Source organism: Hippocampus guttulatus, chromosome 17, assembly GCF_054856545.1.
Source record: "Hippocampus guttulatus isolate MCC_2025c chromosome 17, RoL_Hgut_1.0, whole genome shotgun sequence".
Taxonomy (NCBI): domain Eukaryota; kingdom Metazoa; phylum Chordata; class Actinopteri; order Syngnathiformes; family Syngnathidae; genus Hippocampus; species Hippocampus guttulatus.
In genome coordinates, this window is record NC_141277.1 from 3,956,571 (window position 1) to 3,981,413 (window position 24,843).

Below are 24,843 nucleotides of genomic sequence, written 5' to 3' on the forward strand. Positions count from 1 at the left end.
CCAGACCACCCCCACCAAACAAAAAAAACCCTTTTGTCCAGTGAGTCAATTTTCAGCCATTTTGTTGATGATAACTCGTATAGGACACATTGCAATTTATAAGAAATTACACCTTGTTTTCACAGTTGTTTCCATAAGATGTAATTGTTCATGGGAACAAAGGACCAAGTTCATAAAACAAATTTTCTTTCCTCATGTTTTTCCTTTTATTATGAATAAATCATGTCTGTAGCTTAATTGGTTGTTCAGCATTAAATTCAATGTATCCCCCACCCAACTGCCAGTAAATAAAAAAAGATAATGAAAAAGAACAAATTAACAAAAAACAATATCAAATATTAGAACATTTTAAAAAGTCATTTTGTAAAGCAACAGTTTGTATGTATGCAAACCATCAATGAGTTTTGTTTCCATGAAGAAGCCATCAGAAAGCTCACTTTTTCATTTTTCACCAAGTTAAAAGAGAGTCTTAAATTTTTTGTGAATAATGTTCAATTCAGTATCCGTCCGCCATCCCCTTCTTCCTCATGTCTGATTCGGCCACAATGCATCCCTCCTCCTCCTCCACGGCATTCACTATGTTGAAAAAATACTGCATTTTTCCAACCTGGTGCCCGAGAGCTCTGAGGCCGTCGATGACAGCCTGAAGGCAGAGAGGAAATGTGACATCACTTATCCGAAGTGACCGTAACTGCTCACAAAGTGCGTTTCAATAGATTACCTGATCAAAACCGGGTGGAAAATTCACATTGTTCTTGGAGTCAACATACACGATGGGAGCCTCGATGGCTGCTTTCAGACTCATTCCCAGCCACAAGTGATTTATTACAGACTGTGGGCCACACCCAGATGGACCGTGTCAACAAAAAGCATGAGTCAAGGACACGTTTTTGTATTTGAGGACTACCAAGGCCACTGCGCCGGTGATCATGCTTCCCCCTGCTCCGCCAATCACAAGAAGTCCTCCAGACTTGGACTCTAGTATAGCTGGCGTCATTGAGGAGGGAGGCTGCTCACCTGAAACAACCATTACAACCAAAACTGTCGGCCCCGTTCATGTCCGCACAAAGATGAAGGTCGATCTTACCAGGCTTCAGTGTGTCTGCTCTCCCACAGAAGTCAGCCAGCTCATTATTCAGGATGATGCCCGTCCGTGGGGAGTAAATGCCTCCTCCGAACCTACACCAAGAGACGGTGATGAGACACCTGAAGATTCCGGAACATTTCCAACAAGCGTCTCCTCACAAATGGTTTATGGTGCTGGTGGCAGAGACGGCCAGTCCGTCTTCATCCAGCACGGACACTTGCGACGTTCCGGTGTGATCGGGCGGCGGCTTGACGTTGGAGTAGTACGATGGCGGGTGGGTGCCATTAGAAGAAATCATTGTCCTGATGTGACCGATGAAGGTGGGATCCATCAGATGTTCCGCACCCTGTAAGTTGACATTTTCCAACTTTGTTTCTATGTTGTGCTAGAGGTGACAATTGTCTTTTTTTCTTTTCTAATGGAACAATTTTTTCCTTGTTTATGATTTTATAAAGACTGTATCATACTTAAATATCAAATCCTAACCGTCTCGCTGTTGAACAAAGGATCGCGAATGCTCCTTCGCTGGCCATTAGCAAATTTGACCGCCTCGATATAATGATGGTAAAACAGAATTTTCCCTTCCCCTTCCAGGGAATGCGGTGTCAATGAGAAGCCTGTGAAAAGAAGACAAACACAAATACTATTTGGAGATTCAGTCTTAAGCATAATAACCATCCCCATGAAATGAGACCAAAAAAAAAGAAAAACCTTGCATGATCTTGAGGATAAAGGCAAGCAGGGCGCCCCCAGCAGGCGGTGGAGGAATGTGCATCAGCGTGTCCCCCAGAAGAACTGTCCATGCATCCACCGCTCTCACCCGGTAGGACCTCAGATCCTCCATTTCTAATGTCCCACCTATAAGCACGACGTATAGAACCATTTATCCGTCTGGTGGGGGTGCATGACAATTTTAAGGCACATATCGAAAAACAATCATTACCAGTGACAAATATGAGCAACTCATACGAGCAGCTCAGAACTGTGAGTCATATCTACTACTCACCAAAAAAAAGTTCGGGATATTTGGCTTTCAGGTGAAATTTATGGAACATATAAAAACGCGACAGTGATGTCACGTCATGAAAGTAGGACATTGAAGTGGAAGGATGCACTTCTAATTCCCTCAAGTTAACAACAATGGCGGGTGGGTACGCCACAACAAATGTCAACGTCTCAATAACTCATTATGTGCACTTGGGCATCAGTTACAGCTTGACAACACAAATCGACTTATTGTCTGCTGAGGAATGGCATCCCACTCTTTGAAATCCTTACGAATAATGTTCTAGCATTTACATTTGGCTCCCCACCTGCGGTTTTGATGTCGTGAATTAAATCCCAAGCAATCTCGCCAGTGTAGAAAGCGTCTGCTCCTTTCTTGGCAATCATCTGCAGGCTCTCGGCAAGTTGGGGAAACTTCAGGATGTCTCCTGTCCTAAGAACACTCTTGTTGTTGTTGCAAAAAATGTCACTGGGGAGGGGGAAAAAAATTCACATTATTCCGAACTCACTTTTGCCAGATTTGTTTGTTTTGTCAATTTATCCACTAACTCCGTGTTGTTCTGATCTCGTTTATTTGGGTGTAATTCCACTTTCGGCCACTAGCCAGAGGGCACACGGTTATGTTTGACGGCATCAATTGGAAAGAAGATTGAAAAGAGGAAATATTTTTGTACCAGAGGGCCGAACGTTCCACTCTGCTTTTCACGGCGGGCATGCCAAGAATCTTCCCCAGATGAGGAGGCACGGCGATGCCCTCCCTGGCCAGCCTTATGGGCTCCTCGAAGAGCTTGGACCACGACAGCTTGCCGTAGCGCTTGTGAAGCTCCTCGTAGCCCCGCAGCTCACCGGGAACGCCGATCCACTGACTACCTAGGGGAGTGTTGCCATATTGGAAACGGTAAGCCCTCACGCTCACGCATATTCACCGACATATATTCTGTCATTACCTGGCGTATGTTTGAATGATTCCGAACAATCATCCAACAGGTTGCTCTTAAACCTGCGAGGGACCGTCTCTCTGAAGTTGTAGACCGTCACCTTACCTGGGATAAAAACATAAAATGACCACAACCGTATTGGTAATTTGCTTTGCCAACGTGTTTGGAATTCAGAGCAGCGACCTGTTTTATTTCTGACTGTTACGACAGAGCCTCCGCCGAGCCCCATACTCTGAGGGTAGACCACGGCGGTGCACAGGAGGGCCGCGATGGCGCCGTCTACTGCCGAGCCGCCTTGCTGCAGCACGTCCCTGGAAGACCAACGTCATTTAGGTATGCATGAGTGTGGGTGGGTGGCGGCGGGGGGGGGGGGGCGTTTTCTTAAGTGACAGGGGGAAAAAAGTGTGACTGCCTTTCTGGCTTCCTCCTCCATTCCAAAAACATACATGTCTAGATTCAGTGAAGACTGCACATTGCTTGTTTGTATGTGCCTTGCGATTTTGATATTTACCGATCGATCAGTTATGTTATTCGACAAATGATGATATTCCAGAATGCGCTAGACTACCACGGTGGATATTTTGGTTTTAATCAATTGTCTTGTAGACAATAACGTGCTGATTTCTTGAATTCAAATCAGTTTGAGTTGTGAATCTAAAACATCTGCACACCACTGTTCAAATTCCAGTTTGGAAAGTTTTGATTTTGGTCTCGCTTGTTTATACCACAAAAACTTTGGCAGGAGTGTGAATCTTTTCATATTCACAAGATAACAACAACATCATTTAACAGTACAAAAAAATTCGATTAGTCTCAATCCGCATGTTGTGGACTGCTAATGTAATAACGAGAAGGAAGCAGCATGCCCGCGTGGATATGATCCATCTTATCCAATCTCTTAAACTGCTTATCACCTCGCTCGGTTTCACACAAACTGCTGACTCGTCAAATAGTGTGACGCAAACTTTCCTGCGAGGAAATCCTCAGAACGCCAGAAAAAGACTGGAGCCGCACTAGATAGATTGCGAGTCACTTACTTGCCAACCCGCGAGCATAGCAGCGAGTCCGCCGCCACGGCGGCGTGCCGGAAGCCGCCGGAGCACGGAGCAGTCAGCAGAGTGGCCACGCACACGCACAGCAGAACCGAGGCGCACAGCAGCGCGCACGCCACGCAGCACCACTTGTACTTGTCCATCTGATTCGAGGCCAACGTAAGGTCACCAATGGGCCCCCTGAGCCGCCATCACTCGCGACCTGGTTGCTGCTGCACGCTGATTGAAGTTACCCGCGGGGGTTGTCACGGGACGCGTGGCGCCTGCACCGCCTGGCTTTACTCCTTAGGGACCATCAAGAAATAAATCTCTTCAAATGTCGGAATATCTATCTCGCTACCCTTCGATCTATATAAAAGCAAGCAACTCGTCTTAAAACGTTGACAACATTTTTCTTCTTTAGCTTCCAACTCAGCATGAGACTTGGCTTTTTTTTTTTTGTTAGTTTTTTTTTATTATGTTTGCCGTTTTTTGTTATTTATTTGTTTGTTTTTAACTCTTTTTTTTGGTATGCCTGATTTTCACATTACGTACAGCATTTTTATATGCAGCCGTCGTTTTTTGGAGTGCTCTCTGAATGAAGTGGAATTGAGGATGTATATTTGAATGACATTCTTTTCTTTTTCATCTGCACTGTGTGCACCGTATGTCATCTGGCCAAAAGTCAGATGCAATTTAACGACGCTCCCTGAGTGACCTCCCCACCCCCGACCCCCCTGCTGATGTCCTGTTCCCTCCAGTCCAGATGCACTTGTGTAAACCTCTTCAAGTTCACTCAGTCCTTCATATGACATCCATGTGTGGGGTTCAAATTGTTATTACCATAAATGGTAACATGAATGTCATCAACAAACTCACTGGCACTGTTGCAATGTCTCTCAGAAAAGTGTCCAACATTTTGAAAGGATTGGGTTTTTTCCAGCCTGCTGATTTTTGTTTCAGTGTTGTAGGCAAAGTCAATCTGGCGCTCTTTTTATTTATCATTTCTCACCATGCTCATCCATCACAAAAAAAGTGAGCCACCTGTTTGTTTGTTCGTGTGTGCGCGTGTGTGTGTGCGCGTGCGTGCGTGCGCACACACATGTTGTTATAGTATTGCCAGAAAAAAATTGGAAGAAAATTAATGCTAGAAATGGAGAAAAAAATCATATAGTTTGCCCTGCAGAGCTATTCATTCATTTCTCATTTTTTGTGTATTACTTTGAGTATCATAACCAGAATCTTTATTCATTAGAATACTTACTTTTATTAATTTATATTATAAAATGTTTTTGTATATATTTTTAATTAGCTTATTTTTTTTAATTTAATTTTTTTGTGTATTTTCAAGTCAATGATTTATGTAGTAAAATAATTACTTGATTCAAATAGTCTACAATTTGATTGTTTCACAGCTGGCCACAAGGGGGAGATATTGAATACTGTATATGTCCAATTGTAGTCCTAAAATATATTTCCTCACTACTTGGAAGAAGGAAAGACATTTTAAATCCTGACCTTTATTACACTTAAATGTAAATGCAACACCCAGAGAAAACGTGCATGTTAATGTTTATGAATATATACATGCATAATTATAAAATATTTTTAATTCACTTGTTTTCGATTAATTTTTTTTTTTTTTGGTGTTAAATCCATTCATTTCAAAGATATTTATTGTACTAATATCTTTTCAAATGTATCGATTGAATGATGCACATTTAAGAGGGCAGCACCGGAGCTTAGGCATCACCGCTGCCTGTACCTATTAATAGTGCCCCGTTAATATTTCCTCGCCTGCGTCATGCCCACCCACCCGTGCCATTCTCTATTCACTCCATCTCTATGGACACCGCCTGCACCTTTTACTCCTCTCGGCATCTGCCACTCACTCTATTCGGGCTTGGTCACACCTCGGATGGCCTTTTCCTTGTCGGTTGGGTATGGTGCAGTCCAGCAATTATTATTCAAATAATACCTCTAATACAGCATCTCCTACATTATGTATGCTGGGATCCACAATGGGCGTCATTGTCAATCCTGACTTGATAATTGGATGTGGTTCATCTTAGCTTTCAGGTTCATTGTCAATCTACCGATGTCAGTGAGGACTTTCCAATGAACTTGCAACTTCAGCCAAAGAGTTTGCCAGTGTGATCGGAGTGGGCTGCCTTGTCTTCCAGCTGTAGCTCGCATCAATATTTTACATTCGCTTATTAATTTTGCAGTGTAGTCAACTGCGCCAGTATATGTGATATGGAACGACAATAACTATTAATTATTAATTATTATAACCCTAGTATAGGTCAAACTAAACATCAAGCAAAGATCATTACATGTAGCGTATTTAAAACAACCACATAGCTTTGTCCGTTTAGTTTTGTTTGCGCAATGCAGAGGACAGGCTAACAGCTAGCCTCGGTGCCGCAGTGTTGTAGCTCTTTACGCGCCTCATATTTGAACAAAAATGGTGGAGTAACACATATCGATAGATGAACATATAACAATACCAACAGGCATATACTATTTTTTTTATACTCTCCCAAGAGCGGCGACTATTGCTGCAGCCTACTGAGCTGAGCTGTTACCATCAGTCATATCTGTTCCATACCATATCTGTTCGTTTGTATTGCCTTTGTTCAGGTGGCCAAGGCATGCATACCAGGAGGTGCCAGCACAATGTCTACTAAAGTGAAGCAAAAACTTGTTCATTCTTGACGTTTCGTTTAATTATGTCACCCTTTTGTTTTTCTAAATTATAGAATCATAATTTTCTCAAAACATAACAAAAAAAAGGGGTGGTTTTTTGGGGGGGGCTGTAATCTATTACAGTATGAATTACAATCCTTATCAGTGAAAGTAGCGACGGCACAAGACGTGAAATATTTTCGACAATACATCCCCTTTAAGTGTGATAAGGATGTCGAGCGAGCGGATGAGTTAAGTAGGCGACTGCTCGAGTGATGCGTTGGAGATAGTCGCGCTCTCCCTGCAGCGTAGGAGACACAGATGTCAGAGCACACACGTTCCCCAGGGAGCGGAGGGCAAAATGCGCTCATTTCACACTTTTTCCCTATCAAGCTCAAGTCTTAATTAGCCACGCATACCCATACACACACACAAATGAGCATACACCCACTTATTTTATTTTTATTTTTTTTGCCCTGCTTGGACATCTGCTGTGGGACTTCCGTGACCCTGGGTGTAAACATGGCTCCCTTTGCATTCTCATGCAATTCTCCTTGGCAAATGTGCACTTATTAAGTAGTGCAAAGGCACGCTCACACTTCCAGTCATTGGGCATGAACATTATGCAAACGTGGCCCGCGACATAAGCCCAAACTTTTTCATCTCGGGGGGGGGGGGGGGGCAAAGAATGCACCTTTTTGCATAAGTGCAAAACAGCTAAAGAAGAAAAATATCCAAACAACATTGAGTAGAGAAGTGTAAAAAAAAAGCAATTTACAATGTGGGATCTGACAAGAATAAGACCCCATTGACTTGACCAGACTGTTGCTTTCTCCATTTGAAATGCTTTTCCAGGCCTTTACGTGCAGCCTCTTTCAGTTCTTGTTTGTGATGTCAGGCAAGTTACAAGCACGGATGGAGAATATTTTCTTAGAGCAGGCATGTCCAGCTCTGGGCCTGGAGGGCCGCCGTGACCGTCCTGCCTGTTTTCAATCTCCCCAGGCTGCAACACACCTGATTCAAATGATCAGCTCATCAGGCAGCTCTGAAGCAGCACGAGAACGATCCTGATTATATGAATCGGATATGTTGCTACCTGGAGAATCTGCCTTTAAAAAGTTGATGCTGTTTATATCGTTGTTGAAGTGGACGGCAACACACGGTGAGATTTTCCTAATCATTTCTCTCTGTATAAAACACGCAAATGACCGGATTCATCTCAGACAGATTGTTTTGTGCAGCAAGTGTACCTAATATTCCGGCCATTCGGTGTGTTATCATTTCACAAGAGCGGAAAGCGCTGAAATCATAAACTTATTATCCAAGGAGCAGGATTAGAAGACTGATAGCCTCCTCCCAGAGCACGAAGAGCCGCAGTGGATTCTTCTTTTCATTCTTTGTGGCAAATTACGCGCGTGATAATCCGCGGTGACGTGGGTCCCTTTGGTGAACTGGCAGCGCGTGCGCGTGCACGCATTCAAACTTGCAGCGAGTGGAGGGGAACAGTTCCCCTTGCAAATGTCGCGGCAGGTGGCAGCTGCCGCAGACCTCCGCCCGACCGCCGCCGTGGACGTGGATCCAGCTGCCGGCTGATGTACCCCGCGCACCTGCACTTTCATCCCCAAGAAGTGGGACGCGAGCGACCATGAGCTCCGCTTTGCCCAAAAGCGAATCCGCAACGTCCCTACTGAGGTCCGCCGGGCTCCAGCGCAGATCCACGCAGTCCGACCACGGCCCGCACGGGAACCGGAACCAGCGCGGCCAGAGAGCAGCCGACGCCGGCCGGTCGGAAGAGGCGAGCGCCAGGAGACCCCTGTGCCGCCCCGGCCACGCAGAGAAAGGCGCGGAGGACGTTAAACGCAAGACGCGCGTCAAATCCGACAGGTCCAAGCAGTCCGCGGGAACCGGGGCTCGCGGACGGGACGCCAAGGGATCCCAGGGTGCGCCCAAGGAGGAACGGGACGACGCCGACTTCTTCTTCGAGACCGATAAAGGGACGGTGAGCGGCTCAGCCTCCAGCCTGAGCTCGGACGCCGCCGCTGCCGGTCGTGGCCCCGTTCCGAGTCGGCCCGCCTCCGGCCGGAGGTCCAAGAGGCTCAGCACCGTTTCGGACTATGATGCGAGCCTGCACCCCATCGTCAAGTCTGTCTTTGGACAGGTAAGCTTGAGCTCAACACACACATGCAGCACTTTTAAAAAAAAAAAACCTTTTTAAATGTAGCTTTTGAATCAATCAAAAAAAAAACTGAGCATCACAGTGCACCAATGGTTGGCACATCTGCGTGACATTCGAGAGGTTCTAGGCTCAATTCCGCATAATCCATCTTTTTTCTGCCCGCCATATACATGACTGAGGGCTGTATAGGTTTGAATAAGAGCGGTTTCTTTGTAAGCGAAGGCAGCGCAGTGGTTAGTATGTCTTGTCTCGACGTTCTCTTTGATTCTCGATATCCTTCGGTTACTCCGACTCGCTCATTCAAAAAAAAAAAAAAAAGGTTTGTTACCTCCACTGAAGGCTGAAGATGCCCATAGGTGCGAATGTGAGTGTGGATTTGTCTATATGTGCCCTCGACCAGTCCAGGATACCGCACCTCTCACCACAGGCGTATCACATTTTAAGGCTCTACTTACAATATCCTGGATAATATGATTTTTAAAAAAATTTTTTTAATGAACCACAGAAGCATCGCATGATACTCAAGCATCACTCACTGCAACTGTGCAGTTCAGCGACAGAGACTCTCCATGCTTCGCTTTGTTGTTTTAAAACACAAAATTAGTCGTTTATGTTGAATGGACGCCATTGGTATGGCTTGGAGGTGCAGCGAGAACGTTTTTTTTTTTTTGTTTTGTGAACGCTTGTGCAGTTTTGATAGGATGTTCCATCTGCGACATCGCAACGCTGATTCAAGTCGTAGCAAAACTAGTGGCCGGCAGTTCATTAAAAAAAACATTTGGTAATCCCGGCACGCTGCGCGACAGTTTCGTATCGATTTGGTATGTGATGGCTCTTCGCACCAAAGTGTATACCGTCATGGATACCCACTGGCTGCACATCCGTTTAACAGTGACATCCATGCGTTATTCGCGACAAAAAAACAAAAATGTTCTTCATTCAGATCTGCACTAAGATGAAATGGCTCCATCCTTGTAAAAGTTTTTGGGGGACATCTCATTTGATGTCCACACTGTATTTCCATTTGCTGCGACGGTTCAAAATCAGCCGGCATGCGATCCGGAATGAGGACAGGCGGGATGGAAAACGGATGAATTGTGTTTCCGTTAGATTATCTGGTAAAAATGTCGCCAAAAATATAAAATAAGAAAATAACTCCTCTCTCGAGCTCAATGCCGCGTGGCCAGTTTGAAGTCCTCCAAATGGTCAGAGGGCAGCCAGGTCAAAGAATAACCAAGAGAGAAAGGGTTGGACCAAAACAGTCCCAAAGGTGCTTTGGGGAAAGTGAGCAAATTAGCAAGGGAGCAACATTTAAAGAAACATCTACCAAAACAGCTGGGTGGAGGGGGAGGGGGTGTGGGGGCACTATCAGAAGGAATCTTTCATACAGGGACTTCCCTACATACGAGCAAAATGAAATCTTTTTTTGCAGAAGCGCACGAATAACTTAAATCGGAGTGAATGCATTCTACTCATCGCAACGATGACTTTTCCAAACGTGTGACTCGGCAGCGAGCATTGTCGTCATCACACTGTACATACAGGAAATGCGTCTTAATTCGCCCTCCCTGTCTGGTTGCTCTCCAATATCTCCCCATTTTCTTTCACTCCGCCGCCTTCCACACAGATAATTAGAAGAAGGAAAAAAAAAAGCTGGAGAGGAGACGATTACCTCCGTGCACACTAATGTGTTCCCAAAATAACTCATCTCTCGCACTCAATCCGGGCCAGAGCTTCAATGAGTTTCGGAGGTTAATATCGGGGATGTTCTCGTCACACTCTCGAAATATTACATTTATAACCCAATTGTTGGGTCAAAAAGGCACCAACGACCACTTGGGTCACTTTAATACGTTAGCTCGAGAACCCTGAAATGAATGCTACCAATATGACCCACTCACTCATTTGACGCAAGAATTTGGTTCCTCCGAAAACAAACCCAGAAATTTGACCCGACGCAAACAAGCAAGGAATCGGTTTGAGGAAATTGCCCAACTTTGTCATAACGGTAAAGACATGCAATAGTTCTGGCACGTTCACAAATTCAGACATATCTCAGAAATAACCCCGTTCATTTATTTTGCTTTCTGCTATTTTAGTGAATGAGCAATGGTGGCCTTTCAGCTCACAGATCCCTCTGGTGTATTGCAGCGGCATCATGAGGCGCTCTCCCGTGGCATGAACGGAAAAAGCCAGCTTGAATCATTAAGATGGACCATTTCTAAAAGAATTCGCAAAAGGAACTTATTTCCACCAAAACAATTGTTTCGGTTTGCGTGATAACAACTCGTTGACATACCGCACTGTACATGGACTACCCTAAATTCGTAATTGCCAAGCAACAAGAGTGAAAGTGAGAAATTGCGCACGCACACAAGCACGTAGACATGCAGAACTTAGAGTGGACACGACAGGCCGATGCAGCTCAACAAACTTGGTTTTTATAAAATAATTTCTTACGTAACCGGAAGATCTGCATATATACGAGGCCAACAGAGCAGCCAGTGGAGGAGGCTAAAAATAGAACATCAAGACCTGAATTTGAAAGACTGGAGGCGGCACACAGTTTTTTTGTGTGTGTGTGTTCTCTGCACTGAAAAGGAAAAAAAAAAAGGAACCCTTCATGAGGCGCTCAATCAAATGCTTGCAAAGTCACAATTTCAACCTTGGATATGAATGCATTTCCCCCCTTAAATATTTTGTCATCATCATACATCATTATAAAGATGCCTCAAAAATACAATTTATTCTTTTAAGTATTTTGAGCAGGAAAAAAAAGCTTGTGATCAACTGCTTGAATGCAATCCCCCTTCAATTGGATGGCTAGTTTCGGATAAAGCCACTTGATTGATGATGCCTTCATGGCTAACGCATGTCATGTTTACCTCATGCATATTCATGCCTTACCTTGAGCGTCGTGTATTTTTTATTTCCAAATATACTTATTCTAATGTTCTAACCCTAAAGAAACGAAACAAAAATGGCAAAAACAACAACAATGTCCTATTATTACTACTACTTCTGCTAGTAGTAGTAGTAGTAGTAGTGATACTAGTACTACCACTTGTGGGAATACCAAAGTGATTGTGAAAGCAGTTTTTCATGTAAACCAGCAGAGGGCGCGAGATGCATTTGGACTCACACTGTACGTCTGCCATGTTACGCCAGACTTGAATCAGCCAAATGATGTAAAAAAGAAAGAAAGTGACAAAGAGAGACACAAATGGATGACTTTGTGGAGTTCGGATGATCCTTGTGAACAACATCAACACTCAGTCGCTTTCTCAGTCGTGACAATGCTGACTGCCATGAGAGGAAGAAAAGAAATTTGTCTCCTCACTTGCTTGCAGTGTTGCTGTCATTCATGCTGATTCACCCTGTCACCTGTTGGGCCGCCCCCCCCCCTTTTTTTTGTTGCACAAATCTGTCTCCATCCGCCATATTTGCTCTTGAGGTCCCTCTGACCTTGACGAATTCTTACAAAGGCTCACAGCAGTAATTCTCAGTGTGCCTCGAGTACCACTCGTGCTTCGAGGGGTCCCCCTGCTGGTACATGAAAGAATCACAGAATTAAACGCGAATAATATTTGTTTAAATCATGATAAGCAATCAAATAGAATGAACCTTGCAGCCATACGGTCTGTGTTTTTTTTTAAATCTTTATGTATGTATTATTTTACTTTTCAAGTACAGTTTAGTACTTTTAAGTGCAGATAATACATTTCCATTCAATCTTTAAGAACTGGTTATTTTTAAACAATTTTAGTCTCGCATAGTGTCACCTAAATAACTGATTTTGGTATCATTTTTTTCACCCAACAGTTTTAAGGGTTTAGTAAAAACTCTACGTAGTTTTTGATGAATACTTGGACCTACCCTGTTACTGTAGTCTAATTGTGTCCACTTATGGTGGGTCTTGGAGAACTAAGAATTTGTTTTTTGAGGCGGGACTAGTATCGGATGCATTGAATGGTGAAATGTTTTTGGATTTTGTTTTTATTTCTTTTTTGCCTGTGTGGGCATGATGCAGGGAGAGAGACAAGCCTCAGCACAGCGAGCGCAGCATATGCCTCCAGTATGTCTCGAGTGTGAGGCGCTATTTTTAGAGCCTCGTGGATATTTTGGTCTTCACTCGACATGATAAAAAAAAAACCTACTTGGCGTAAATCCTCTTTTTTTTTTTTTATGCACACGAGGATTAAGCCTCGAAACGGATGCGCCCAAGTGCACATGATTACAAATGATGCTCAATATTTGTGCATGGTGTGGAAGGCAGAGAATGAGACACATGAGGACAATGGAGGGTGGGTTGGGGGGGGGGTTGTCCGGTGCATGTCACGTGAAGTCATAGCATTAAAATGTATTTTAAATTGCTCTCTTTGCACCCCACCCACTTAGACTCTCCCACAGGTGTTGAGCCCATGGGGAAGGGGGACCCACATTGCTTTTTTGGGCCGTGCCCGGCAGGATGTCCTGGGTGCAGGCCTGGCTACCTCATTAATCAGATTAGGGATCTGGATTAAACATTTTGATAGATTGTGGAATACCAAAAAATAAAATCACATGTTTTTAAATGTATGTCCTGTTTTTTTATTTGATTTTTTTTTTTTTTTTATAGTTAGGACCCCAGGAAGACTAACGGCATTGATACCGAGTTATGGAAATGAGAGTGAGACAAGGATATGAGAGAGGGGAAAAAAGTCATGGAATTGGAGGCGTATACACATACACACACACTCCTGCTTGACTTGATGGGAGCTGACGGCTCGTGTGTGTGACGTCCAATGTGTTCTGAAGTTCACAATGAGCCTGCGGTGCGAGGCTGCGTGAATCATCCAGTGAGCAACACACACACACACACACACACACACGCACACAAGCCCAATGAGAGGTATTGTATTGAATGGCAGACGCGGTCCAAATGATTTGAGTGTTAACTGTTTGTAGGTTGGGTGGTGGCAGAAAAAAAAAATTGAATTGAAGAAAAACAAAAACAGCGCTCAACAGTATTGTACTTTATAAAAACATGCAGTGATGACATAATTAAATCAAAAGATTTAAACCGTTTGCGCGCCATGATTTCATGCTTCAGTGCCTCCTGGCATTGTGCAGCTCCTTTCAGTGTGCATGCCTGGGCCGCGAGCAAGATGTTGAATCCAGACATGACAAAGAACACTTTTGCAACTCCTGAAAGTGAGTCAGTGATATGCAGTATTATGAGACTTATGCATATTGTCTGTCCACATGTGTTACTGCACCACGAGTATTCAATTATCTTTTGCTCAAATGGTTTTAAGAGCCACAGCATCCATCACTTTGTTTGATCTCCTATATTTTTATATGTTTTTGTTTGATAGGTTTACTTTCATGTGATACTTGAACCACACATCTGTTGTGTGAAGACGTTGACTTTGGACTTCAGGCAGCGGTGGTCAGGGTTCAGGATTTGCAATCAAAAGTATCTCAGCTGTAAAGATATTTAGTCATGCATTCATTCTCCTGGTGAAGTTAAAGTGCCGATTTCAGCAAAAAGCAAGCTTCCAAAAAGCCCTGTCCTGCCGTTTGCCATCATTCCGCTTCAAGAAACCTATTCATCATTATTGCGCGGTGGGGGCCAGCGGTTAGCATGCCTGCCTCGCAGTCAAGAGACTCCGAGTTCACATCTCGGCTCAGGTCTTCCTTGGTGGAGTTTGCGTGTTCTTTTTCTCTGGGTTCCTCGAGTTTCTTCCGCATTCTCCAAACCTGCTAGTTTGGTACGTTGAAGACAGGACATTTTTGTTGTTGTGAATGTGAGTGGTTCAATTAGCCCACTGTGATTGACTCGCAAATAGCTGAGCTCACTCCAAAGTGAGCTCGGGGAGAAGTTCGGATGCTACTCCTCAATGGACGGATGCTTCAAATACACCAACGCGAGTTGCGGCATTGAAAACTCACAGCTCCCCATGCTCGGCAACATTCAGTTTATAATACGCTAGCATAAGAATTGAAGAGGAAATTGCACATCTTTACATCTATTTATTCATCCAGCAATATATTATGATCCATCCATCAGTCCGTCCCTGCATCCATCCATCTGTCCATATATCCATTCATCCACGCATCCATCCATCTGTTCATGGGTCCATCTGTCCATCCATCCATCCATCCATTTATCCACTAGAGGCTGTTTTAGGGGCTGTTTAACACTTTTGCTTGTTGTTTTGGTCAAGCAAGAGAGCGAGGCTGAATGCTTCATGCCAAATGTTGCTGTGTGAAAAAAATATATGAATAAAACCAGAGAAGCAGTTGTTTTATTTTGTGTGTGCGTGTGTGTGTATCTCAATCCAAGCCCTTCAAGCCTAAAATGACTTTGTGGATACGCACGCGTGTGCACGCGTGTGTACATGTGAATGGATGGATGGATGGATGCTAGGGCTATAAAGTGGGGAGAAGGAGCAGGAGAGTGGTTTATTTTTAGAATCGAGAGCCGCACATGAGTGTGTATGTCTATTAGCGTGTGTGTGTGTGTGTGTGTGTGTGTGTGTGTGTGTGTTGGGGGGGGGGGGTTGCTTGTAGGTATCTGTGTGTTTTGGATTCGCCCCTGCGGCGTGTTGCTCTGGGGAAGGTAATATGCTTGTCCAAAAGAACCTCTTGAGTGGAATTTGCATAGATTTGGAAAGCATGGTAGAAAGAGAGAGGGGGTGAGAGAGAGAGAGAGAGAGAGAGAGAGCAAGGGGAAGGAGAGCGGGTGGAGGGGAGGGATGCAAAGACCATCGGGGAGAGGACGGAATGATTAAGCCATCTTTTCCACTCCCGCCGCTCGAACCGCCTCACTCATCCCCTTGTTCTTCCGAGCCGTCGTTTGTTCTCCTTTGTCTGAGTTGCAACCCCCCCACCCCGCTCCGCTCCTCCCCATGCAGACCCACCACCTCCCAACTCCCATCCCTTCCCTCCTCTATCAACCGTCTCCTCTTCTCCCCAAATGTCCTCTCCTGTCAGTCAATGAGCCAGTGAAACCTCGTTCCCCTTTTCCGATCACTCGCCATCCCAATGCACGCCGGGAGACGCACGCGGACGCTCATGCGCGCGCCGTCGTCGCACACACTTAGGGGGGAAACATAAGGCGAGACGGCCGCGTTTGGGGTTCTTTTTGAATGTTTTTTTTTTTCTTTGCAATGGGCAACTCTGTAAAGTCACTCAAAATTTTCACCAAGAAGGTAAGATCTGCTCTCTTGGCTGTGCTCCCTGCATGTTTGCCCCCCCCCCCCCCCAGACGCCCCTAAGGCGACCCGACTGGACCTGCACTGACTGGACTTTGTGTGCTTGGACTCTGGATGGACTCTGTGTAGCTTCAGAGGTGCATGCAAGTCGTGTGTTTCCGGAGTGAAGACTTAATTGTGAAGAGTTGGTCTGTGTTACATGAGGCCAGCCGGCGGTTCGTGCCAACAGTTGAACTTAGGTCGCGTCGGTTCGGTGGCACCTCAACTGTGACGTCCGAAGCGATCCATTCCAGCCTTTTTGTCATCTTTTCTAAAGTACCATTACAAACGCAGATTTTTTTGGAGGGGAGTCATAAGAAGTGAACCTGTTATCCCCCCCGCCCCCCGGCCCCTGAACCCCCACCACATTATTTTATGGGTCAAATCGACCCATTTAAAAGTGAAATTGAAATGGTTTAACCCCTCCCCGCTTTGTCGTGGGTCACAGTGGTCCGTTTTAAAGAGTGAAGTAACATTTTCATCAGTCATTCAAGTGTAAAAAGAAGTTAACTTGTGAGCACCCTTATTTGTTTGTGGGTCAAACTGACCCAGTTGAATGTTAAAAGATTGATTTAAATGCAAAAAGGTTTCACCCTAATGTTATGTTTTGGGTCACACTGACCAATTTTAAGTTGAAAACAAACATAAAAGTAATATTAACCATTATACAAGTTTAAAAAGATTTTGCCTTCTTGTAAAAGTCAACCTGATCCATTTTAAAAGAAAAAAAATGAAAATAGTAACAAGCAACCCTTATGTTTTGGGTCAAATTGACCCATTTTTAAGTCAAAAATATTTTAATAAAGTAACATTTCAACAAGAATTTAACCTGCTACCCTCTTCTTCCGCTGTGGGTCAAACTGACACAAAGTTCTTTTTTTTCTTATGTTGTGGGTCAATCAACCGATTCAAAGTTAAAAAGAAGAAGTACATAATTGTAAAAGTTATTTTGTTTGCCAAAGTGATTCACTGTTAGGTTGATTTTTGTTGTTGTTTTTTTTAAGCAGTGTAGTACATGCACAAGATGCAGCATAAACGGTGAGTCATGAAATTTGCAATGTGATATGAAACAATGTTCATTTCCGCCACTTGGATGTTACACACGTTTGTGTGTCAGTGTGGACTCCGATTTTTCTGAATAGCGATGGCTTCCATTTTGCTAGCAAAAAGTAACGGTTAAGAGGTAAAGCGCCTGTTTCAAACTCAAGGCCCGGGGGCCAGATGTGGCCTGCCACATCATTTCAAGTGGCCCGTGAAAGCAAATCAAAATGACAACATCTGTGATGCTTGCTAAAATCTGTACCAAAATTTTTAATTTTCATATGCAATAAATCAGATACATATTGTAAGCATTTTCTTGTTACCAAACCCCCTCATTACAGTTATTTAAACAATAATTAGATCAAACTTGGCTTCTTTATATAGTTTCAGTCATAACGGCCCTCCACGGGAAACGCTAATTATAATGTGGCCAGCGACAAAAATGAGTTTGACACCCCTGAGCTAAAGCGTCAACACTTTACGATTAACGGCATATTTTTCTTACTTCAGATGTCGAGGTTCCACCGTACTGTTTCCCATACAGTAACATATGAGTATGTTGAGAACATGTAAAAGTGCAGCATTTGCTGTCTTCATTGCTTAAATTGGCTGCTCAGTGAATCCCGACCACCGACAGCTGCACAAAAAAAAAAAAAAATTACAGTTGCAGCCATCCGAGCACCCCGGACGACTTCTTGCTCGACTTTGGCCTTTTTCTCCTGACATTTTTTTCCCCCCTTCCTGCGTGTTATGTAACTGCCCGCGCGTGGCTCGCTCGTAATTTTCTGGCACGATGTATCCTCCGCAAACAGCCCCCTGCGCCATGCATCACTTGCTCGGATTAGCCAGTGGGCATCGAACCCTGCGCGCTCGCCCGCTGCAGAAATGCACAAAGTGGCTGCATTCGGGCTGACATGGCAGCAGATGGAGCGTCGGCGGTCGTTGAGAGTACGGGACAGGATGTACGTCGGGTGTGCATGCGCTTTAAGTGTCGTACACTGAGGCGAAGGCGCGCGCGGCGATCGCGGCTCTTCGGGGGTAATTGGCTGTGACAGTCGCACGATCTGAAGATATGATCGGGATGTCACGTTCTATTTTCGGTGTTTTTTTTTTTTTATGGCTACGGTTTGTTTGGATCCACCGCTAACGAGCGAGTGGCTGGTTTTAATTAACCCGTAGCCGCGCCTGTAATTGGGACGACTTTGCACGAGAGGCTCGTTTCGCCCTCGGGTTGAAGCCCTTAATTGGCAGTTAGGATTAAATGGCTGGCTGCCCATTAAAGTTCTCCTCTGGACCGGCCTGTAAAATGTGTACGCGGTTCAGGTGCGTCTTTAAGGTCAAGGTCGACACACTGACTGTCGTTGCCGTTGGGCGTCATGCGTCTGGAATTGCAACGAAGCGTTGCATATAGAATCTGATATCGATATGTGGAAGCGGTGCAGGAGTAGTGAGGCAGGCAGTGGGGTTGCGACGCTGTGCCATTGGGATGTCGAAGGGAGCGCATGGCTGAAAAAAGTTTTGGAATGGTTGTCGGAGGCAATTTGTCTTCTGGGAAGTTTGTCGCCTTTGGAAGAGAAGATAGGAAGTCAAAAGCGCAAAGTATCAAAACTCCACGGCATCTCTTCGCTGCGGTTCATGTTCCGTGATGACTGACTCCAGATGACTGACAGATCCCGAATTCCTCATCACTCGACGCCCCTTCAAATTGAATTCCCCCCCCCCCCCCCCCTCCAATCTTGATGTAACCACCGTGCTCCTCACTCCCCTTACTCTGGACCGATTCCACTCCAGGACCAGAAGAAGAACTACAAAGCCGTGCAGTCGTGTGAGGAGGGGGGCTCGGGTGGGGGCTATCTGGAGCCGCTAGTGGCCCTGGCCCAGAACGGCGCAAACATGCACAATGTTCTGGGTCCCGCTTGCATCTTTCTACGCAAGGGCTTCGCCGAGAGCCGGCAGGCTGTACGTAAGTCCAGAATTTAGCACGTGCAAGCATGCTGAGAAGCGAGCGCGCCGTATTTTTTGGCGGGGGGGGGGGGGGGTCCATTTACTATGAAAAAGAATCAGACAATAAATACAGTATCATATTGTTTTTGTTGCCTCAGGTTAACATGAAATGAAAAATTTTGAAGGTCAAAGGTCAAAATCCAAATGATGTGTTCTTACTACTTTCGAATCGAAACAAAATGTGACATTTTTACCACAGCTCGAGGAGCAGTGACGACTGGGAAAAAAATTCTCTCTTGCCTTTTGCAATTTCAAATATGCCGTGATGCCGACCAACGCTGCCATTTGTAGGACGTGCGTCAAAGGGGAAGAAATGCAACTTGGATTTCACTTTGCGGCTTTACGGCGGTGACATCACACGTCCGACTTTTTTTTCGTCTTCTTGAACAAATCAAAACGGGTCAAGGGAGGCGAGCGTGACTGCGCCGATGTGCTGATGAGATGCGAGATGGCCGTTCCTTTATGGACGCGGCGCTCGTCTCGCCACGCTCGCATAGCCGCGCTTGTCACGAGTACACGTGTACCGTAGCATGCCTCGGGGTGTCAAGTTCAGTCGTAAGAGTTATGACGCGCCTCAGTTCAAAATGATCATCCTACACCTTGAATCCAAACGTAACAAGAAATGCATGGTCATACAACGCATTTTCGCTCATGGAGGCAGCACTTCGCGCACGAGACGGCGTGTTTGTGGCGCATGGACGACACCGAATGCAAATACCGCATCACCCCGTCGACAATATCGCGGTGGCAATCGGGTATGTGCCGCTTTATCCGAAGCTAACGCTAATCTGTGTACCCAACCAAACTCGATGCAGCTCTGCTTACCTAGCAGGCCATGAGGAATGTGGGATTGTCTGCACGACGGTGCCTCAGCATCAATCGTGGTCTAGATAGTGTAGTCACTTGAAAGTGGCTTTGGATCTTCAGCTGGCCTACCGAGGTTATGATGTAAATTTGCTGAACTGTCATGATATATTTTAGTCCCCTTTGGCATTCTGTTTCAAATGTTGTCAAATTTGTAATAATGTTGTTTGAAATTGCTGAAAAACCGCCCCCCATGAATCACTGTTTAAAACGACCAAATAAGGTTGCTTACCTTTCATTGATGCCATTAAAAAAAAAAAAAAAAAAATTGTCTCTCCAGTACTTTTCAGCAGCTGCTCTGACACAATTCTCCCTCGAATCACACATCCACATATGTGCAATATTTACCCATTTATTTCTCACGTCGACACGCCGCGTTGGGGGGGGGGGGAGTGCTGTGATCTGGCACAGTTTGTATACTGACAGCAATGGTGGCCTTCTAATCCTCCCATGTGATTCCTTCCAGGACAGAGAGCTGCGGCCAGAAGAAATGGATGGTAAGCGACGGTGACCAAAAATCAATCGTTGAAGTGGACTCGTGTCATTATTATGATCATCCTCCGATGTGCTCCCAGAGCTGCGCGAGGCGTTCAAGGAGTTTGACAAGGACAAAGATGGTTTCATCGGCTGCAAAGATTTGGGCAACTGCATGAGGACGATGGGATACATGCCCACAGAGATGGAGCTGATCGAACTTAGCCAGCAGATCAACATGAATCGTAAGTGGAACCGTCAAACATGGGATGTCGAGAAAATTTGAGGACCCCCCCCCCACCCCCCACAAAAAAACACAGTTCAACAAGTGCACTGCAATGAGGTACATTGTTCTTTTTGTTTTTTGTTTTTTTTAATTCTGTCTCCAACAGTTGGCGGACATGTCGACTTCGAGGACTTTGTTGAACTCATGGGGCCCAAACTTCTGGCGGAGACGGCGGACATGATCGGCGTGAAGGAGCTGCGTGATGCATTCAAGGAGGTGGAAACATTCATCCAATCATCCAACCATCGATTGCCTATCGCGCTTGCTCTCACTTGCAGTGGCGGGGGAGCTGGAGCCGAACGTGTCTTTCATAAATGGAACTTTCATGGTTTTCGAATAGGCGTGTAAAATTGGGGAGAGCATGACCGTATTTTCCGGACTCTAAGGCGCACCTAAAAGCATTCAATTTTCCCAAGCCGACGGTGCGCCTTATAATCCGATGCGCCTTATATGTGGATCAATATTCAATAGGCTCCGACTCACCTGCGGCCCGAGTGAGCGTAAGCGCGATACAAAATGCATGGAAGGACCCAAGAGTGGAATGTCAAAATGATTCATTCCATTCTGTTCATTGTAATTTCATTGAAAAAAATAGATAAATAAAAGTGAAGTGCACTTTTCATTTTCAGTTTGACACCAACGGCGACGGTCAGATCAGCACAGCCGAACTCAGAGAAGCGATGAAAAAGCTTTTGGGACAACAGGTACGAGTTTGTGCGTGCAATCAGAGGCCATTTCATTAGGTACACCGGCATGGTTTGCATGGAAGTTGTCCAGAATTTTAGAAACAGCTTTCCAGTGTGAAGAAGTGCTGCTCGACAGCCCCCCGGCCCCTCCCCAATTATGAATAGCTTCCTGACAGTGTCAATCAAAACAGAGCGTGACTTTTTCCTTTTTCAGGTCGGTCACAGAGATCTGGAGGACATTTTACGAGACATAGACCTCAACGGAGACGGTCATGTGGATTTTGAAGGTATGAAATGACATTCTTGATGCAATATTCACATTTTTAAAATGGCACATTTGGGGTTGGTTAACTGTCATGTATAACTGTCGAAATTCGAGGAAACAACATCGAGCGATATTTCATTTTGTGTGTCGGGGATAAATGTGGCTTTCACTTTTTGCGTTTTGAATTTTTTGAGAAGCACTTGCACTGTCTCTCTCTCTCGCTCTGTGTGTGTATATGTGTGTGTGTGTGTGTATGTATGTGTATATATATATATTTATATATATATATATATATATTTTTTTTTTTTCCCCTACTTAGCTCAAATTTAAAGCACACACCGTCTGTGGGGGATGAACGTGCCAGTGTGTCTGTCAGATTATCTTCATGGGGATTATGTCACCTCAAAGATTAGCCTCCCCCCAACAAACACACACACACAGAGCGATAGAAGGGTGCATATTAGCTGTGAGGGATCAGAATATCAGGGAGCACTGCCTCATTTTTTTTTTTTAGGAAATGCTACAGTGATGTGCTCGTTCATCTGAGGCACATCAGTTGCTAGCTGCTGTATACATTGTCTAAATAGCGACATTTACTGTCAAAAGCAAGACCTGAGCAGGAGTCATAATAGTATGCTTAAAAAAAAAAGAGTTACAGTACGGGAGATTAAAATATTAACCAATATTTTTACAATCTTGAAAAAAGATGAGCAAATAATCAAATATGTGGGAGCGGGGGTCGACTGTATACTAAATGCTGTGACATTCAACTCGATCTAACACACGTGTGCTGCTTTGTCTTAAATTGGCAGAATTTGTGCGGATGATGTCTCGATGACTTGTCCTGCTGACCTTTTTGGAGAGTGAAAATAAATGTTAAAAATCATATCAAGTCAGCCCTGAAACTGCAACGCTAGAGCCCGACGGCTGGCGAGCACAGCAAGTCAACACTGTTTTGGGTGTCTTCTCCTGCTGTTTCTTTCAACACATTTCTTTGGACTATCAACCTTTTTTTTTTTATATCAAGGATTTTTTTTTTTCTGGTATGGTTGGTGCTAATGTGCTTGTTGAGTTGAGTAAATCTATCTGACAATACCATTTAATGTGTAGCGATTTAGACGATGTCGTCCACTGAGACCCGATGAGTTCGTGTGGATTTACTAAGCTGCTGGTATTTAAAAAAAAAAACAACAAAAAAAAACATGGAGGTTTTCTCAGGGGTTATTTTCTAAACACGTGATATGTTCATAGCACCAGTGGAATGGTGAAATGCATTAGGGGATATTAAGGTGGGAGAGGAGAGGAGAGAATTTCATTGGCGAAAGCGAGGTTCGAGGCTGAATGCAAAAGCGCGGACACACGATGGCAATATGGACATCTCTGTGGGGTCTTGTCAAAATGTGTCATTTTGTTTCTGGTGCATATTCTCGTTGCGGTACCCCCCCCCCCCCCCCCCCCGCCTGTAGATATTTTCCCATTCAGTGAGCGCACCTAAGTTATTTTTTTCTGTCATGAAATGCCATGTAACAAAAAGAGAATTGTCTGGTTGTAAAAAAAAAAAAAAAAAAAAAAATCATTTTATGGTCTTTTTCTGTGTGCATTAAGACCTCCTCATGCAGGTATTCCTGAAGCAAGTTGTACGGTGCATAGAAAATATTTACACGCCCCTGTTTGACTTATGGTCATATTTATATTTAAAAAAGGGCAAATCATTTCAAAGCTTTTTTTTTTTTTTTTTGAACAAGGTGAAGGGAATGTTTAACAGTTTCAAATAACCGTCAATGTTCGTACAAAACTTTGTTTTACTTGCTGTAAAAAAAAAAAAAGTAATGAAAAGCCTACTAGAACAGGGTAACTTGATTTCGGGTTAATCAGAGGGGCACGAGAAATGATGGCAGGTGTGCTGACTCCGATTTAACGTGGTTTGAGCTTCATTCCCAGTTGTAAGAGGGTGTGCACACTTGTGCAACCACATTATTCCATTTGTTTCTTTTGACTTCTCTCTAGTTTTTTTTTTCTTTTGAATTGAGTCATAGAAGATCCGGGTCCCATGAATGGTGGCAAACATTTTGAAACGATTTATCTTGGCACTTAAACAGGGGTGTGTAGACTTTTTATCATCACTGTATGTACAGCAGATTCGAGGGGCATTTTAAACATTCCATCCTGATTCTGAATATCATTGTGCATGATTATCCAGATTTTATTTTTTTTGTGAGATTACAAAAAAATTATTATCATTAGATTTTTATAATGATACTGTTCTGTAATGTTGGTTGTGTTTTCTGCGTTTCTGAATGCATTTACAGTATATTAACTTTAAGACCTCAAAATACATGCAAAATTGTGGGCAAAACATCAGTCGGGAAAATAATTTCAAATTGGATATTGACAAGCTGCTGGGAGTCAGATGAATTCTATGAAAACAACACGGGACTGACTGTAAAATATGAAGATGATGTTCTGGGGCTGCTTTGCTCTATTGGGTGTATTGAATCTATGCAGGTCAGGGGCTCCGCCAGAAAAACTGAAAAGCCTATTTTCTAAGGTCTCAGGCGGTCATGGGCCCTTTTCCTTCTTTTACGGTCAATTTTGGCCATGTATGTAATTTGGTCAATCGACCTCATGCGTCAAGTGGCCCCGTTTACTAAAAGCTGTTCTTTCAATTGAGCGTTTTCTACATATCAATAAAGGAGCAGTACGTGTTTCTTTATGCACAAACGCCAAAGAAAGTTGACAAAACTATAATTTGACATACAATACAATACAATACACAATACATGCAGATTTATATAGCGCTTTCACAACAGCGACAGCTGTAACAAAGCGCTTCACAAAACAGTTAACAAAGTAAAATAATAAACACAACACATAACATAAAACATTGAGTAAAGCACAAGGTATTCAGGTTGTGTCATCAAATCAAGAAAATAGAGAGCTCGAAAGGGAATCCTCATTACTTGTCATAACTGTGTGAAAACTATGCATGCCGAAAGCAATTTGTAGCAGATTTTCCGGTTGAATAAAGGTTTTTATGACATGTAGCGCTTGAGCGGTGTG

General features: G+C 44.2%; 2 protein-coding genes and 1 long non-coding RNA gene across 5 annotated transcripts; 2 read left to right on the plus strand and 1 right to left on the minus strand.

The window, feature by feature from the left end:
* Nucleotides 1-496: 496 nt before the first annotated feature.
* ggt5b (gamma-glutamyltransferase 5b) lies at nt 497-4,378 on the minus strand. Of its 2 annotated transcripts, XM_086134326.1 has the most exons (12): nt 4,068-4,378; nt 3,214-3,341; nt 3,040-3,135; nt 2,767-2,962; nt 2,401-2,561; nt 1,799-1,945; nt 1,574-1,704; nt 1,246-1,433; nt 1,088-1,179; nt 908-1,017; nt 722-832; nt 497-643 (listed from the first exon to the last, which is right to left on the minus strand). In XM_086134326.1, the coding sequence occupies exons 1-12, from the start codon at nt 4,223-4,225 to the stop codon at nt 497-499; spliced, it is 1,665 nt and encodes a 554-aa protein (XP_085990452.1). In that variant the 5' UTR covers nt 4,226-4,378. The 2 variants fall into 2 exon arrangements, with proteins under 2 accessions (XP_085990452.1, XP_085990451.1); XM_086134325.1 differs by having other exon boundaries at nt 3,040-3,341.
* Nucleotides 1,327-5,677, plus strand: LOC147191551 (uncharacterized). Its single transcript, XR_015103418.1, has 5 exons — nt 1,327-1,435; nt 1,682-1,910; nt 2,770-2,990; nt 3,080-3,363; nt 4,747-5,677. It is a non-coding gene; the product is annotated as an uncharacterized LOC147191551 (long non-coding RNA).
* Nucleotides 5,678-8,220: 2,543 nt separating this feature from the next.
* Nucleotides 8,221-24,827, plus strand: cabp1b (calcium binding protein 1b). Of its 2 annotated transcripts, XM_086135425.1 has the most exons (8): nt 15,505-16,121; nt 18,996-19,167; nt 20,539-20,569; nt 20,648-20,791; nt 20,939-21,048; nt 21,462-21,536; nt 21,733-21,805; nt 22,596-24,827. In XM_086135425.1, the coding sequence occupies exons 2-8, from the start codon at nt 19,105-19,107 to the stop codon at nt 22,619-22,621; spliced, it is 522 nt and encodes a 173-aa protein (XP_085991551.1). In that variant the 5' UTR covers nt 15,505-16,121; nt 18,996-19,104; the 3' UTR covers nt 22,622-24,827. The 2 variants fall into 2 exon arrangements, with proteins under 2 accessions (XP_085991549.1, XP_085991551.1); XM_086135423.1 differs by lacking the exons at nt 15,505-16,121; nt 18,996-19,167 and adding an exon at nt 8,221-8,907.
* The last annotated feature ends 16 nt before the right edge of the window (nt 24,828-24,843 follow it).